Below are 13,950 nucleotides of genomic sequence, written 5' to 3'. Positions count from 1 at the left end.
CACAGGATGTGTATTCTCTTGATCAATAACAAAGGACAGACTGCAATTGGATGGGACAAAGATATCTCCCCTGCTGCATCTTATGCATACACTGGGGTCAAAAGCAATACAACACGAGCAAAGGACTCATATTACTGACACCTTACACAATCTACAGATAGTGTTACACAGATATGTAAACAGATCTCATACAAAGTTAACTACCAACCAACAACATAAAAGAGAAGTTTCTGCATCCTAGATGTGGTTATTTATAACCTGACATAGCCTGTGCATTTCGTTAATAAAAAGGCTCTGACAAAATTCACTCATTGCCTCTATTCATTATCTAAGGCCTTTCAGGGCACAATAATTGACAAAGTTAATGAAATGCAGGAAAACTTAAAGAATTAGCCCGCTACATGCGGCTATAGAAGCATCCATATGAAAAAAACCTGGAGCTCCTGGTCAAAAACAATATCCCAAACCAGCGTGGCGAAAGCAAAGTTGAAAAACTTTAGGCATACTCTCCACACTGTGGGGGCTTTGTCTTTCAAAACATGCCACAGGATCTTTTCATTAGAGAATGCAGTTTCATTAACATCATCCCACGCTGCTGAGCCCTGCTGCATTACAATGACACAGGAGTGCCCCTCTCTGTCAAGGAAATCTCCACAGAGCAACAACTCGCTGGGGGAGGGGAAGGTATAGAAAGAGAAGGGGGTGCGAGAGGAGGGGGGCAAACAAAAGGGAACCTGATTACCCCCGGTCACGGCTCATCCACAAGCCAACAGAGGGAAATCCATCACCTGCAAGATCAAACGGAAACTTGTGCACAAGGTAAAGCCCAGTGAAAGCTGTACCCACCCATCTAAGCACTCTCTTCCCTCTCTCCTTTCTTCTCCCGTCATTGCTACCTCCCCCTCCACCTATCTGACTCACACACCAACGGCAGCGTGCAAGTTTTAGGCACACACTGTGAAATCCAACACAAGCGAGAACGTTTTCTGGTCCAAATGACCTCAAGGCTCTCACCTCTCTAATAGCACACTGGTGATATATTCCAGTTTTATTACCGTCTGTAGGCTTGCGTACTGTTTTCATGGTAGCTGCATCCTCATTTTGCCAATATTAAACTCCAAAGAAGCAGTATTGGTCATGCCTGCTGCAGCGTAATGGGCTACAGCGAAAAAAAATCATTATTTTTTCCCTTTCTTGTTTGCACCAGGTTATACATTATACAAACCTACTACATCTGGGTTTCACAGAAACACTATTGCTGTAATAAACATTTTGACAGATACTTAAATTGCTGTTATTACTGCCATTGAGTGGGCTTAGCAGTGTAGCACTGCAAATGGACACATTATCATATGATTCCAGCAGGAACCTTTAGGCATAAGAGCATTTCAAGTGACAGAAATACTTCCCGCATATGGTTTAAATCTGCACTTAAGTGATGTTAAATTAGAACAAGACAAATGCAAAATAATGGCGTGCGATAATGGAAGTAATACAATGCAGCAGCACAAGGCCTAAGATGTTTAATAGCTGTTATTTGCTTGATTAACATTGTTTGAGTACTCAAATCTGTTTGTAATTGACTTTTTTTAGTGCAATCAACAAGGTTTTCCTACTTATAATAGCAAAGCCAGCAGTTAATATCTATCTCAACAAAGTGCAAATTGCAAAAACTCTAACTTTTTCGCCATGATGTATGATCTAGCATTTACAATCTGCTTGTGTTTGCGTCTGCTCTGAAAGAAAAAAAACAGCATGTAGGCAAAATGGACAGGAGCTATAGAGCTAAGTTAAACCACATTTGAGCTGGTTTACAAGGCAAACTACACGACTCGCAATGCAACCCGACTACGCCGAAGCTAATTGTTTAAATATGTCAGGCTTGTTCTGATCCTCCCTGAAATGTAACACATGGAGGCAAGCACGCAAAACCAATGTGCGTGCCAACACGCACACACTCAAACAAACACGGACATAACAAGCACGGAACAAAACTGGGAAATATTTCACCACTCACCGTTGAAAAGGGGACGTCCTTTCTCCGTGATATCTGGCACCACAACCTTGTATACATCTTCAGAGAAGCCTGGTTTGCATGGTGGGGTGCCCCTGCCCTCTGCTGCAATCTGTAATGGGGGGGGGGGGGCAACAATGAGTCATAAATCAACCTTCAAAAAATGCACTCTGTTGCCTCCAAAAACCTCTTGGTCACGTTCCGAAGTCCCCGCAGTTGTACAAAAGCATCTGTTGTTTTTATAGCAGGGACTGCAATTAGGATAATGAGGCCAAAAGGGTTAAGCATTAGCCAAAAAGCATGGCTAGGCAAGAACAAGCTCCATTTGTCCCCCCGGGAGGGGCCCAGGCACAGGGTAGGGTTATGATGACCAACTCTCGGAGTCAGCCCCTCTGATCAACACACTGCTCTGGACAAACACTTTGAAGTACAGGAACAAAGCAATAAAAAGTAAATGCTAACGATCCACTGTTGTGGGAGCAAACAGTTATGTGTAAATGTCTGAATAAACAAGTAACAACTGCTGATGTCTAAAGAAACTGCAAGGCTATGACTGTGATCAATACGGTGCCGTGTTTTGAAAAGCAAAACTCTATAGGGTGTCAACACAAAAGATTCAGGGATTAATGAGGATGTTGCAGGGAAGTCTGTGAGTCACAAGGGCCGGTGTTTTTGTAAAAAAAAAAAAAAAAAAAAAAATGTTTAAAAACTAACAGTAAGAAAACCACAAGCAGAGCATTACTGATGTCCAGGCATATTTAAATGTGCTCAATCACACAACCTCGGCATTGATTCAGCTCCGAGGAACACAGGCCGTGTTTCTTTGCACGCACTCTCAAAAGAATGTAAAACGAGAGGAGCCCTGCTGAAAAAGAGCATTGTGGGTATCCGTGCCACTTGCCATTTTTAATCAGAGGAATTTAAATGGAAAATGCTTGCAGGGAGGGGAGGGGGAGCAGAGCTGGGAATCTAGCACGTTACAACAACGGCACCAGGATGTACATTTATGGATGTTAACAGACGCAAATCCTTTATTTTCAGCCGACAAAGCTGCGTTATTTAACTGTGTGGCTGCTATTTATCTGCTGCAGAAGGGGCGCAATTTTAACAAAGTCGAAAAATAAGTCGAAGAAATAAATCATTTCCATGAAATCACTCCATTACACCGTTAGTTTCCATGCTAAGGCTTAAAAACAAACATATCCCATCTCTCGTTTATGTAGTTAAACTATAACCGACCACAGTGATTTACAGTGGGTTACTTTACATTGTTGCTCATAACGGCTTTGAACCGGAGAGGCTATTAACTCGCCGGGAGAAAGAGACACGCTGCAGCAATCTACATAAATATTAAATCTAAACTAAATATAACCAAGTGAGAACTGGGTTAATGTGGGCCCGTGTCGGCCAACTTCCAGACAATAAAAGACTCAGCTATTTGAACTCTTAAACGAGGCTACGTCATTGCAAATTTGAATCGGTGAAATAATACAATTATACATGCGTAGTAGTTCAACGACAAATCCCGTCGTGCGCACACAATCAGAGGAAAAGAGCCGAGCTCGAGCTACTTTATTGTGATTTTTTTGTGGCACATTCAAAAACTGCACGCCATGTGAAGTGTTTGAAATGCTAGCAGCTCGACGGGGCTCGTAACTCAACAAACAGCATCGCCAAAACGAACAAGCAAGCCGGAACTGTCCCGGTGTTAACTCCGCTCCAAAAAAAGCTCTGAAATGACATTACCTGCAGTCCTGTTAAGACCGCCAGCAGAAACAGACCCTCGTGTAGTGAGTACATTGGTACGCCCGCGACTGCTTTATTCCCCCCTTCGGAATCCGTGCAAAAAAAAAAGAGATAAAGGAAAAATTAAAAAAAAAAAAAAGAAGAATATCCGTCTGGCTCAAGTGTGGCCGCGGTGAAAAAAAGGTCCCTCTACGACAAAGGCAGGAGCAGCAGCGGGAGCGGTGGCGGCGGCGGCAGCATGTAGCAGCCTCCTCGTCTATCTATCCAGTCAGTGTACTGAGGGAGAGCAGTGCCTGGTACTGAGGCTGCTGCTCCCTCCCATCCAGTCCGACACAAACGCAAAAAGAGCCCCAGCCACTAGTCTATAAACCGCCCATCTCACTGTCTCTCCCTACTGGTCACACAGCCAATTTCACTGCTGGGACGTTGCCGGGTCCCTTATGTTAAGCGTCATCCCAAATGACTGAGTATTATAATATTCACGCATAATGTTCATGCACAGTGTGTGGTGTCGACTTTATGGTGGTCTTATCTTATGTTATGGTGTTTTTTGTTTGTTGTTTTTCTGTTTAATCCTATTAGCATGAATCCATTTAATATTTGATTTGAGTAATATTTATCATATATTTGTACGGATTTTTGTATTTATTATATATAGAACTTTAATCTAAAAAAAAGGTAGATAAATGCAAACCTGCTGATAAGCAGGGGCGTGCACAGACATTTTTAGGGCCTTTTGCTCTAACCTGAAAAAAGGGCACCATTTGTGGGCAGAATGCGGAGATTTTTATTCACAGGGCACCACGTAGGTTTTCCCCATTTGTTGTTAATCATTTCCACACAGGGGTAGATTATAAAACAAAGGGCCCCCAGTTTATCAGTCATGCAGCCCCCCCCCCCCCCCCCCCATCCCTTACATAGAGGCAAGATATATTATATACACACTGTATTGTTGTTTAGCCTTGGATTTTTTTTTTTATTATTGTCTTACATGTCTTTGAACTTATGCAGTTTTGTATCTCATTGTAGTCATTGTAGTCAGTGCTTTTCTTTTTGTTTTTGCTTCAGTTATTTTGTGTCACTTTGAGGTATTTTGTGGGTTTTTTGTGGGTTTTTTTGTCATTTTTGTGGTCTTTTTTGTTCATTTTGTGTCATTTTGTATATCTCTGAGATACCTTTGTGTTTTTTAAATAATTTTCTGTCTCGTTGATGTATTGTTGTGTCTTTTTGACCATTTTGTGTCTCTTTGATGTAAGTTTATGTCTCTTTGACATAACTTTGTGTCTTTTTTGACCATTTTGTGTCTCTTTGATGTAATTTTGTGTCTCTTTGACATACATTTGTGTCTTTGGGGTTAATGTGTGCCTCTTTATTGTTGTTTTTTCCCCTTTTGTAGTTATTTTATTATTCTTTGCAGTTCCTTTTTATTTATTTGTGGTCATTTTTAATATCTTCATTGTCAGTGCATCTTAATTTGAGTGACATTTTGCTAGTGAGGGCCAGGGAGCCCCTCTAAGGCTTTGGGCCCCTGGGTCTGTGTCTAGTAGGCCTGTGCAGTAATCCATCCATGTTTCTTTTTTACAATTTGGTCTAACTTTAATGATGTCTTTCTCTTTCACGTCTGCAAAAATAAAATAATTGTTTCTTTTTTTTCTCCAGAGGGGCAGCTCAGCCAAAGAGGGCAAATGTACTTGTGCACGTCTCTGCTTATAAAGCCTTGGTATCCTGATTTAAAGTACATAATATCAATACCAAACCAATTATATGGCCTTCATTGATATGACTAAGCCGTCCTCCCACTCCAAATTAAATTAACTCTCGGAAACACAATGCTTCACCATGTCATCTTACAATACCTTGCAGTAGTTTGAGGTCAGTTTGAGGTCACAATTTATTTGCTCATTGTCGTTTTGCACTAACGTATGCACATTCCATTGTAATGCAACTGACACAAAAATGCAAAGAAAGAAAAAATAGTCTGAATACAATGCAATGTTTATAATTCTTACCATACACACCACTTTGGTTTGTTAGTTTTTGATTTTGAAGTTAAAGTTATCAAATGCATTATGTCTGATCACGATGCACTGGGTTGTCTGAATGTGTATGTTGTTTTTCATTTAAATTTTATGGTAATTAGCTTCGGACTCCTCTGAGAAAAAATGCTTTTTGAATGTCATGGTCATCAGAAATTCAGGATTGAAACAGTTGTCTCTCTCTGCATAAAGAGTAGTTCAGACTCTATTGATCATATAAGGTGGAATATTTTGATCATATTTCCCTCAGATAATTGCTGTTTACTGCACGTTTTATCTTAAGGATTATTTGTTGTCAGTGTTTTGGTGCTAAAACTTTGTGTGTGTGTGTGTGTGTGTTTTCATCTCACAGACACACACACACACACACACACACAGTCTCCCTCATTGCTCCCAAATAAGCTCACTGTTTTGCAAATTACTATCACCGTGGAATTTTGAATTTTGCATTCTATCCATTCATCTGCACTTAAGCCCAGAATCCGTAAGTAAAGCTTTTTTCATGTCCCACTAAAATATGCAATGAATAATTCCCTTACATTATCTTCTCATGTGATACAGCCTGATGAAGGTTAAATTACCTTGGTTGTGCTGCTGACACCTAATTAACTATCGAGGACGCCTCTATGGAATAGATTGCATCTGTGACACAGAGATATTTCAGTTTGGTAGATGAGAAAAAATACTTATTCCGTCTCCAAATAATAAACAAGGGCTGACTTTTCGTTCACCTCCTCCAGGGCAATCTGTTGTTTTCCAAGTTATTGGCGTTTTGTGGTGCATGTGAGTGTGTGATGGGAGCGATGCTGCTCCCCTCCTCCTACAAATCAAACCATCCGCTCCTCAGAGTGTGTTGTAATCCTAAACAAATAATAAGCACTACCACATCCCACTTTCAGTACACACACACACAGGAAGAGAGGGGCTGAATAGTTTTTTGAAAGTGCTGGTAATAAGAGACTCATGTCACTTCACACTCTTGTCATTGATTAGCGCGCCTGATCATCCATGTTTTAAAATAATTACTGTGTCTTTGATGGAAATGAATGCAATCAAAAGAAGAAAGAAAGTGCAACAAAATTAAGATAAAGACAGACCGTTGGGGTTATGGTTTCCCCACAGCCAGTTTTCCTCAGGAACATTACAAAGTCATGTTTTTGCGAGAGAAAGTCCGATTCAATGTGCACTTCAGGAGAATAGGGCAAGAGATCAAACTGAATGACCTGTTGATAATTGATATCACATTTTGTACAAATTTATGTAATCTCATCTAATTGAAAGTGGGATCAAAATGCTCCATCTCTTTGATTAATGCAGAGGCGGTTATCTTTCATCAGCACTTGTCTAGGCAGGGAGGGGAGGAGGCGTTAGTGGGAATCCAATTTGGACTTGGTGCATTCAATCAAACAATATCATGTTGCATGATTCATAAGACCAATCCGAGACCCCTCTGAGAACTCTGTATGCAGCATATACCTGAATTTAGCATGGTCTAAAATGTGCAATCAAAGGAGAAATGTACCATTCAAGGTTGCTGTGCAGTCTGTTGCTAATATATTCTTTGGCCAGTTGCTGTGTGCAGACAGATAACGTTATTTTGCAGGCGTGAGGCAGCTGTATGATGCATGTTGGTCGTTGCTGCTGACACCGCTGTTGACTCTCGTAAGCGCAGGTGTCCGAGGGCTGGTGGCCTGCAGGGGCCCTTGATTCCACACCTTTTACTTGGCACAATTGGATGCAGCGTGGAGCACTGCAGCACGGTGGCCTTGATGGCACTGGAAGAAAAATGGACGAGGTCAGCAGCACTTCCACATCCGCGGCACTTCTTCGTGCTGACTTTGTGTTGATACGGGAATATCACACGCTTAGCACTCCACTCCCACATATACTGTAATTCAGAGCTCAGTCATATCTGCTGAAAGCCAAATATAGATGACAACATTCAGTGACACACATGCACACAGCCTCTTTCTTTTGAATTTATCGGCTGCTTATGTAAATCGACAGAGGCGCGGATCTAGTGTTTTCGAAATGACTCAGTGTTCAATCTGTGAGGGGGAATGTATTCTCTTTTGGTACACATATTTTGACCCCTCTCAACTGCTGGATTATTACCTTGTCATGGGCAATCCCATGCATGTCAAAGGTGGCTTTGGAACAAATTAGTGAGTGAAAAGGAAAAATGTAGTCCTCAAAGCCATTATCAATTCCAATCAAGCTTCATTGTTATGCATTCAATAAAAGATCTCGAAGGGCACAGTAATGCGCTGATTTTTCTCCTTTTGTGCCAAATCGGCTCATTCAATCTTTTATGCCATTTGAACAAACCAGGCAAATGGAGCCGTGCATGCATTAGGGCTCACAGACACACACGTGTAAATGTATGCAGTGTATGTGTTAATCTTATCTGGTTACTGGAAGTTGTTTATTGCCTTCACAAGTATTGCACAGCAAGGTCACACCCAGCATTTCATCCTCCACAAATGACGTGTTTTAGACAAAAAATATGGCGTAATTATGTAACATTTTTAACCTTAAAAGGATCTGATTATATTGTATTGAATCGAAACTGACAAACAGTGACAGAGACATGCAAGAACGTTTCCGCTGAGCATTTTCTCTGTAATTTCTTGTGAAAAGACATGTCAGTAAAGCAGCTTGGTGCCACCCCCTTGTCGACAAATAAAGGCAAAATGCTGCTTTTCGAGCTCAGGCAGGCAGCAGCTCTGGCAACATCTACTGAGTCACAGCGCTCATACAAGAGTGTGTCTGCCCCAATTTAGGGATTGCGGTTTTTTGCTGGGCACCACATCTGCCTGCTGTGCGCTGGTGTGGCACACGGATCTAATAGTGATTGATTGCCTGATTAAGGGAAATTGTGTTGAGCTCCGGAGCAACCCAAGGAGAGAGGAGAACATCTTCAGTTAGTGATGCAATAAAAGTATGGCTATTGATTTGTAATGGCACATGAGTGCAAAAAGGCAGTTGTCTCAATTATTCATTGTTCAGTTGTTGTCCTGAATATTCCTTCAAACAAAACCAACCCAGTCCCCAGAAAAAAATACTGGCATTGTACATATCTGCAAATCACAGATATGTTCAATTTGTACATTTTATATGTAGTGGATATGCTGAAACTTTACTTTTAGGTGCTACGTTGTGACAACGCTGTGGTTAATATAAGGTTAGGTTTAAGGACAAAAGCTGCATGTTTAGGGTTAGAAACAATCATTCTTTTTAGCTTAGAATACACAGTTTGGTCGCCACAAACACAGCTGGAAATGTCCTGACGTGTCTTTAAAAATACAACCTTTTATTGTTAGTTTGTCCCAGATGGTGGTCTACTGCTGGCAGCTATAACACCCAGGTGTCATGCCATCCGTCTCTTCTTCCCATTGGTGACTAATTCAGCAAATACATATAATCTCAACTACTTCACTTTAGAAAAGTTGATATGATATGTAAGAAATGTACAAATATAACATATTGCTGGCATGTACAATGCAGACATTTTATTCTGCACACTGGGATAAACACAGGTGTAGCATTTGGTATGGACGCGTCCCCCCTTAATATTTTGAACATATATTTTCTCCCCTGCAATAAAAATATGAAAGTGAAAGTGAAGAGAACTAAGTAAAGTAAATAAAGACAGGATAATTAAATAAATAATAAATCCCCCCAGACTCCCATGTTAAAATGCCCAACTTTACAGCAGAAAAACATGTTTACAGTTCGGTATAAAAAAGGTTTTGGTCTCCATGGCTAATTTCATAATTCATGACAACCGCACAGAGTGATGAATTTTTTCATAATCATCCATTTACATTTTATTAAGGCCCAAAGTTACGGGTGGGGCCACTTGAGTGACGGCTGTCTGTGAGGCTTTGTGGGTCAGATCCTCCCCGCACTCCTCCACAGCTCCAACCTCCCATCCAAATATGGTCACTTCTGGTTCCCAAAAACCCAGATGATGAAATGCCAAACTTGAGGCTTCAAAACAGGAAGCAGCAAACCAGTGGGTGACATCATGGAAGCTATGTCCATTATTTATGGTCTATGGGGTGAACAAACCATGTCCAAGAAGTTATTTTCAATGTAAATTACTGCATGTTCATTTGTTCTTCATTTCAATTCAAAACTAGAAACATAAACATTTTAAAATAACGGAATGTGTTTCAACCAAAAAAAATATTATTGCTTGTTTAGTTGTACCAAGTATGTCCCATACTCATGATACTAAAATACAACAATAACATGGCACTCTATAATAGAGGAAATGGAAATATTGTCTCTTTAAGTTCTTTTTCAATTTCTGTCTTTCTTAAACGGTCGAATACAAAATACTTAACTAATACTAGTCTATCTATCTATCCATCTATCCATCTATCTATCTATAAATCTATCTATATTATAGATGTACCTTTAGTAATACAAATACATCTGAGGAGGTACAAATTCATCGTCTGAATAGCCTTCTTGTTTTTAGGAGAAAATAGTTTTCATGTATTAGTTTCATTTTTCAAATGTAAATGAGGGTTTGCAGTTATTTAATTTGAATTTGTGAATATGAGTGTTTGCCAAAAGAATGATAAGATTGATAATATAATATTCTTCGATTGTATTGCCATTACATTTGTTAATGTTGGCGTAAAGTGAAATCATGGTTAATATTATCAGTAACAAATCTACTCAAGTCCCTCCGTAGCCTTTTAGTTTGGTCACAGTGTCAGAACAGATGATGAGTGTTTTTGGGAGTACTGCACAGAATAAACAATTTTCTTTGATATAGTTTTCAACTTGACAAGATAATGATTAGCTGGGTAATAACTATTCTCTGTGTTTAAACATGACAAAGAGTCTGCAGTCATGCTAATAGATCTGTGAGTGTGTACTGAGGCACAGTGGGGCTTGTTGACCGTCTTCCTATGTTAGTTTAGCGTTTTATATCATTAGTTTTGAAGGTATTTGTTCATTAACCCAAACCTGACAATTTAAAATTTGAATTTGATGGTGGCCCTACATGAAAAGTCAGGAAAATGCCAAAGCATACATCGTCTTTCATGGCAATCCAACACTTGTTGAGATGTTTACAGTCTGCATCAAAGTGGCGCACTAACTGACAGACCAGTGCTGCAACAACAAGACAGAAGCAACTTAACAAGTTTCTCTTCCTCTCTACAGCACTGAATGAGAAAATAATAAACAGCTGTGGGGTTGTTATTTGAGTTTCCAGGGCGAAACTGGAAAGTTTGCTTTAATAAGTAGCTCTATCTTCCATACATGACAGGCGGTCAAGTGCTTGCACACACACATACACACACAAAAGCAATGAAGAAGTACAGCAAAATCAAGTATAGCAAAATCATAATGTGCATAACCACACAACATCACCTCAAGGACAAACTCATCTTTGTTTCTATCCTCATGTTATCCACATGCGCAAAGCAAATCATCACCATGCCCATGAGCTCCTCACAGCCCGAGTGCCTCTTTGTTGTCTTCAGTATTTGCAGCTCAAAATGTATTCCCCCTCACCAGTATTGATCTGCAAGAAGACAAGGTCTTTGGTCGTGACAGCCTGGCCTATCTGATTTAGGGTCAGACCCAACAGCCTGTCTGAACACAGGGGCCTGGATGGATTTATATAAGGGCTGCCGTGCTGCTGATCCAGCCCTGCGCCTTCCTCTGTCTCACACTGGGCTTTCTTATCAAGAGCTTAATTTTGGAGGCAGTTGGGGAATGAGCCACTGCTTTTTCGTAATCACAGAGGTAATGAGATTAGAGGTTACTTCAATAAATGCTTGATTTTTTTTTTTTCATGTGGTTATCTTAATGTGTTCAGCTTGGAGAGTTTAGTTTTCACATTTATTACATTGCTTTCATGCAAAAGGCACAGAGGCCTGATTACAAAAATGCGTTAATAATTACTGTGGGCTTAAGAAGGTAGCAAAGGGCTGGCTTGCTCGCCGAGTTTGTCAGATTGCGTAAAGAGGTGCAGTGTGTTCATTAAAAGAATTAAAGTCATGATGAAAAGTGTGATAAAAGCCAAGCTAGTTAATATGCCAGGATAATAAATGAAACATGGATTTTTTAAGATACATAATTGTTATTTTTATTATTGCAGTTGCCTGTACGATGGCAACATATAGCCAGATTATCTTAAACATGATAAACATTGTGGATGAAACCTTTTAAAACAGCACCTAAATTAGTAATTGTGTGTTTTTTTACAGTAAGGCACTATTGTAGATTTCAAACAATCTACTGTGTTTTAATGAGATTTAAAAATGATCCTAATTCATGATAATTGCCATCGTACCTATTCCAACACACTTGCCTGTGGGTATTAGTATCTATTTTTTCCCTGTCAATGTGAGCAGGATTATTATCTGGTGCATAATGCTATCTCCACAGCTCATTAGCAGTCAGCAGGTTATCAAATGCTTAAGATGCTGTTTTTTTCTTTCATTAATTCAGAAAGTAATGCTGCATTTTTCATCTGAATCAGATAATTACTGAAAAATAAAGCACCCTCATACCAACCATATGGAACATTCAAATTGCATTGTTGCCACATGTATGGAAGCAATTAAGAGACAAAAGTATTTGAATTTTAACAGCCACTGAATACTTAATATTGCATTTAAAATATTTTACTTTGAAAATCATGTATCTGAATGTATTTGTTCTGAATTCACCTCTTTGAAATGTTCAGACGCAAAACTCAAGTTTCAGAATTTAAAAAAACAAAATCAGGTTGCTTTAATGTTATTGGTCATGTTTAGATCTAAAAATTCATGTTTTAAAATTTCAAATAGTAACTACCCAGGGCAGGACAGGTAATCAAGCCAAGATGTTTATGTACATTTGTAAATTGTGAATAAATAGCCCAAACTGGATGACCTGTCCTTCTCCCTGATAGTCATCTTTGGGTGTCAATCAGCGAGCCATAGTCCTGGATCATATGACTGACAGAGTGTATTCTTATAGGCCAAAAGTTGGTCAACGCACTCTCTGAGTCAGGCCCACCGCTCACACCTTCTCCAACCTCTTGTCCAAATCTGACTCCAAAAAAACAAATGACGATGGCCAAAAAGGTTGAGACTTTAGCTGACATTAGGTCAGCTACGTCCATTATTTATACAGTCTATAAATTTGACTAAAGAAATTCAAGTAACCTGAATCTTTTTTTCCTTTTTTCCATACTGAAGTTCGAATCTATGGATGAATGAATGAATTTGTGAACACTGAAAAAAAATCAAATTCAGCTTTTCAAATTGAAAATTCCGAAAGTTCATATTTTAATTTCAAAGAGGTGAAATTAGAACAAATAACTCAACATACACGTTTTCAAAGTAAAATGTTTCAATGCCATGAATTCGGTGGTTATTAAATTTTTAATACTAAGTATATTATGTCTGTTTAAATTAAAATACTTTTGTCTTTTACTTGACTTCATACACGTGTCCTATCTGCATCTCATCAAAGACATTCCACTGTCGACTTGCCTTCACCTTCAGTAAAGCAAGGTCCTGTCAGCCATAATATTAATAATTTAAATTAAGAAAAGATGAATTATTCGATACTAGCATAGGTCTTACTTGAGGTTTTCATCCTTGTATCGCAGACAATGGTTTGAACCAATAAGCAGACACAATTTTTATAACTTAGAAGGACATTTGCGGCCAAAGCAGCAGATGTTAGTGGCAGGTTGCTCAGAGCGAAGGGTGCCTCATTTGGCTCACTCAGGAGGTGATCATGAGACATATTGCCTTTACTCTCGCCCTCCACACAGGCACATGACTGCTCCCTTCACCCGCTGGGGAATTCAGCAAGACTAATTTCAAAGGGTCAGTAGGACGCAGCAAAATGTCTGAAGCGAACCAGATGAAGGATTTCACATATTTCTTCGTGAATATTGTGAAATCAAAGCCTCTTCATACTCACAGCTGAGCTTTATTTAGTTAAAGTGAGGCAGTATGATGCATCGGTGTGACTCACACAATTCCCACTTCTGCAGAACACAAAGCATGTCCCACACAATACTTTTGAAAAGCCCACGAATCCTGAGTGAAGCTGTCTTCAGAAATGTCGTTTTCAATATCAATTTCATCTCTTGCACCGTTAAACATAAGGAGGATATGTCAGGAC

The 13,950-nt window shown here is 39.6% G+C and overlaps 1 protein-coding gene across 1 annotated transcript in view; it reads right to left on the bottom strand.

Annotated features, from left to right (window-relative positions):
- Positions 1–4,092, bottom strand: part of cdh2 (cadherin 2, type 1, N-cadherin (neuronal)) — a 74,780-nt gene extending 70,688 nt beyond the window's left edge. Inside the window, exons 1-2 of the mRNA XM_042497751.1 lie at positions 3,761–4,092; positions 2,018–2,126 (exon numbers count right to left, since the gene is read on the bottom strand). Of these exons, the coding sequence (XP_042353685.1) occupies positions 2,018–2,126; positions 3,761–3,814 (163 nt within the window). The 5' untranslated portion in view covers positions 3,815–4,092. The remainder of the gene's footprint in view (positions 1–2,017; positions 2,127–3,760) is intronic.
- Between the last annotated feature and the right edge of the window lie 9,858 nt (positions 4,093–13,950).

Source organism: Plectropomus leopardus, chromosome 12 (genome assembly GCF_008729295.1).
Source record: "Plectropomus leopardus isolate mb chromosome 12, YSFRI_Pleo_2.0, whole genome shotgun sequence".
In the NCBI taxonomy this organism is placed as follows: domain Eukaryota; kingdom Metazoa; phylum Chordata; class Actinopteri; order Perciformes; family Serranidae; genus Plectropomus; species Plectropomus leopardus.
The sequence above is the reverse complement of the archived record's forward strand: the minus strand, read 5'-3'. Positions and strand labels throughout refer to the sequence as shown.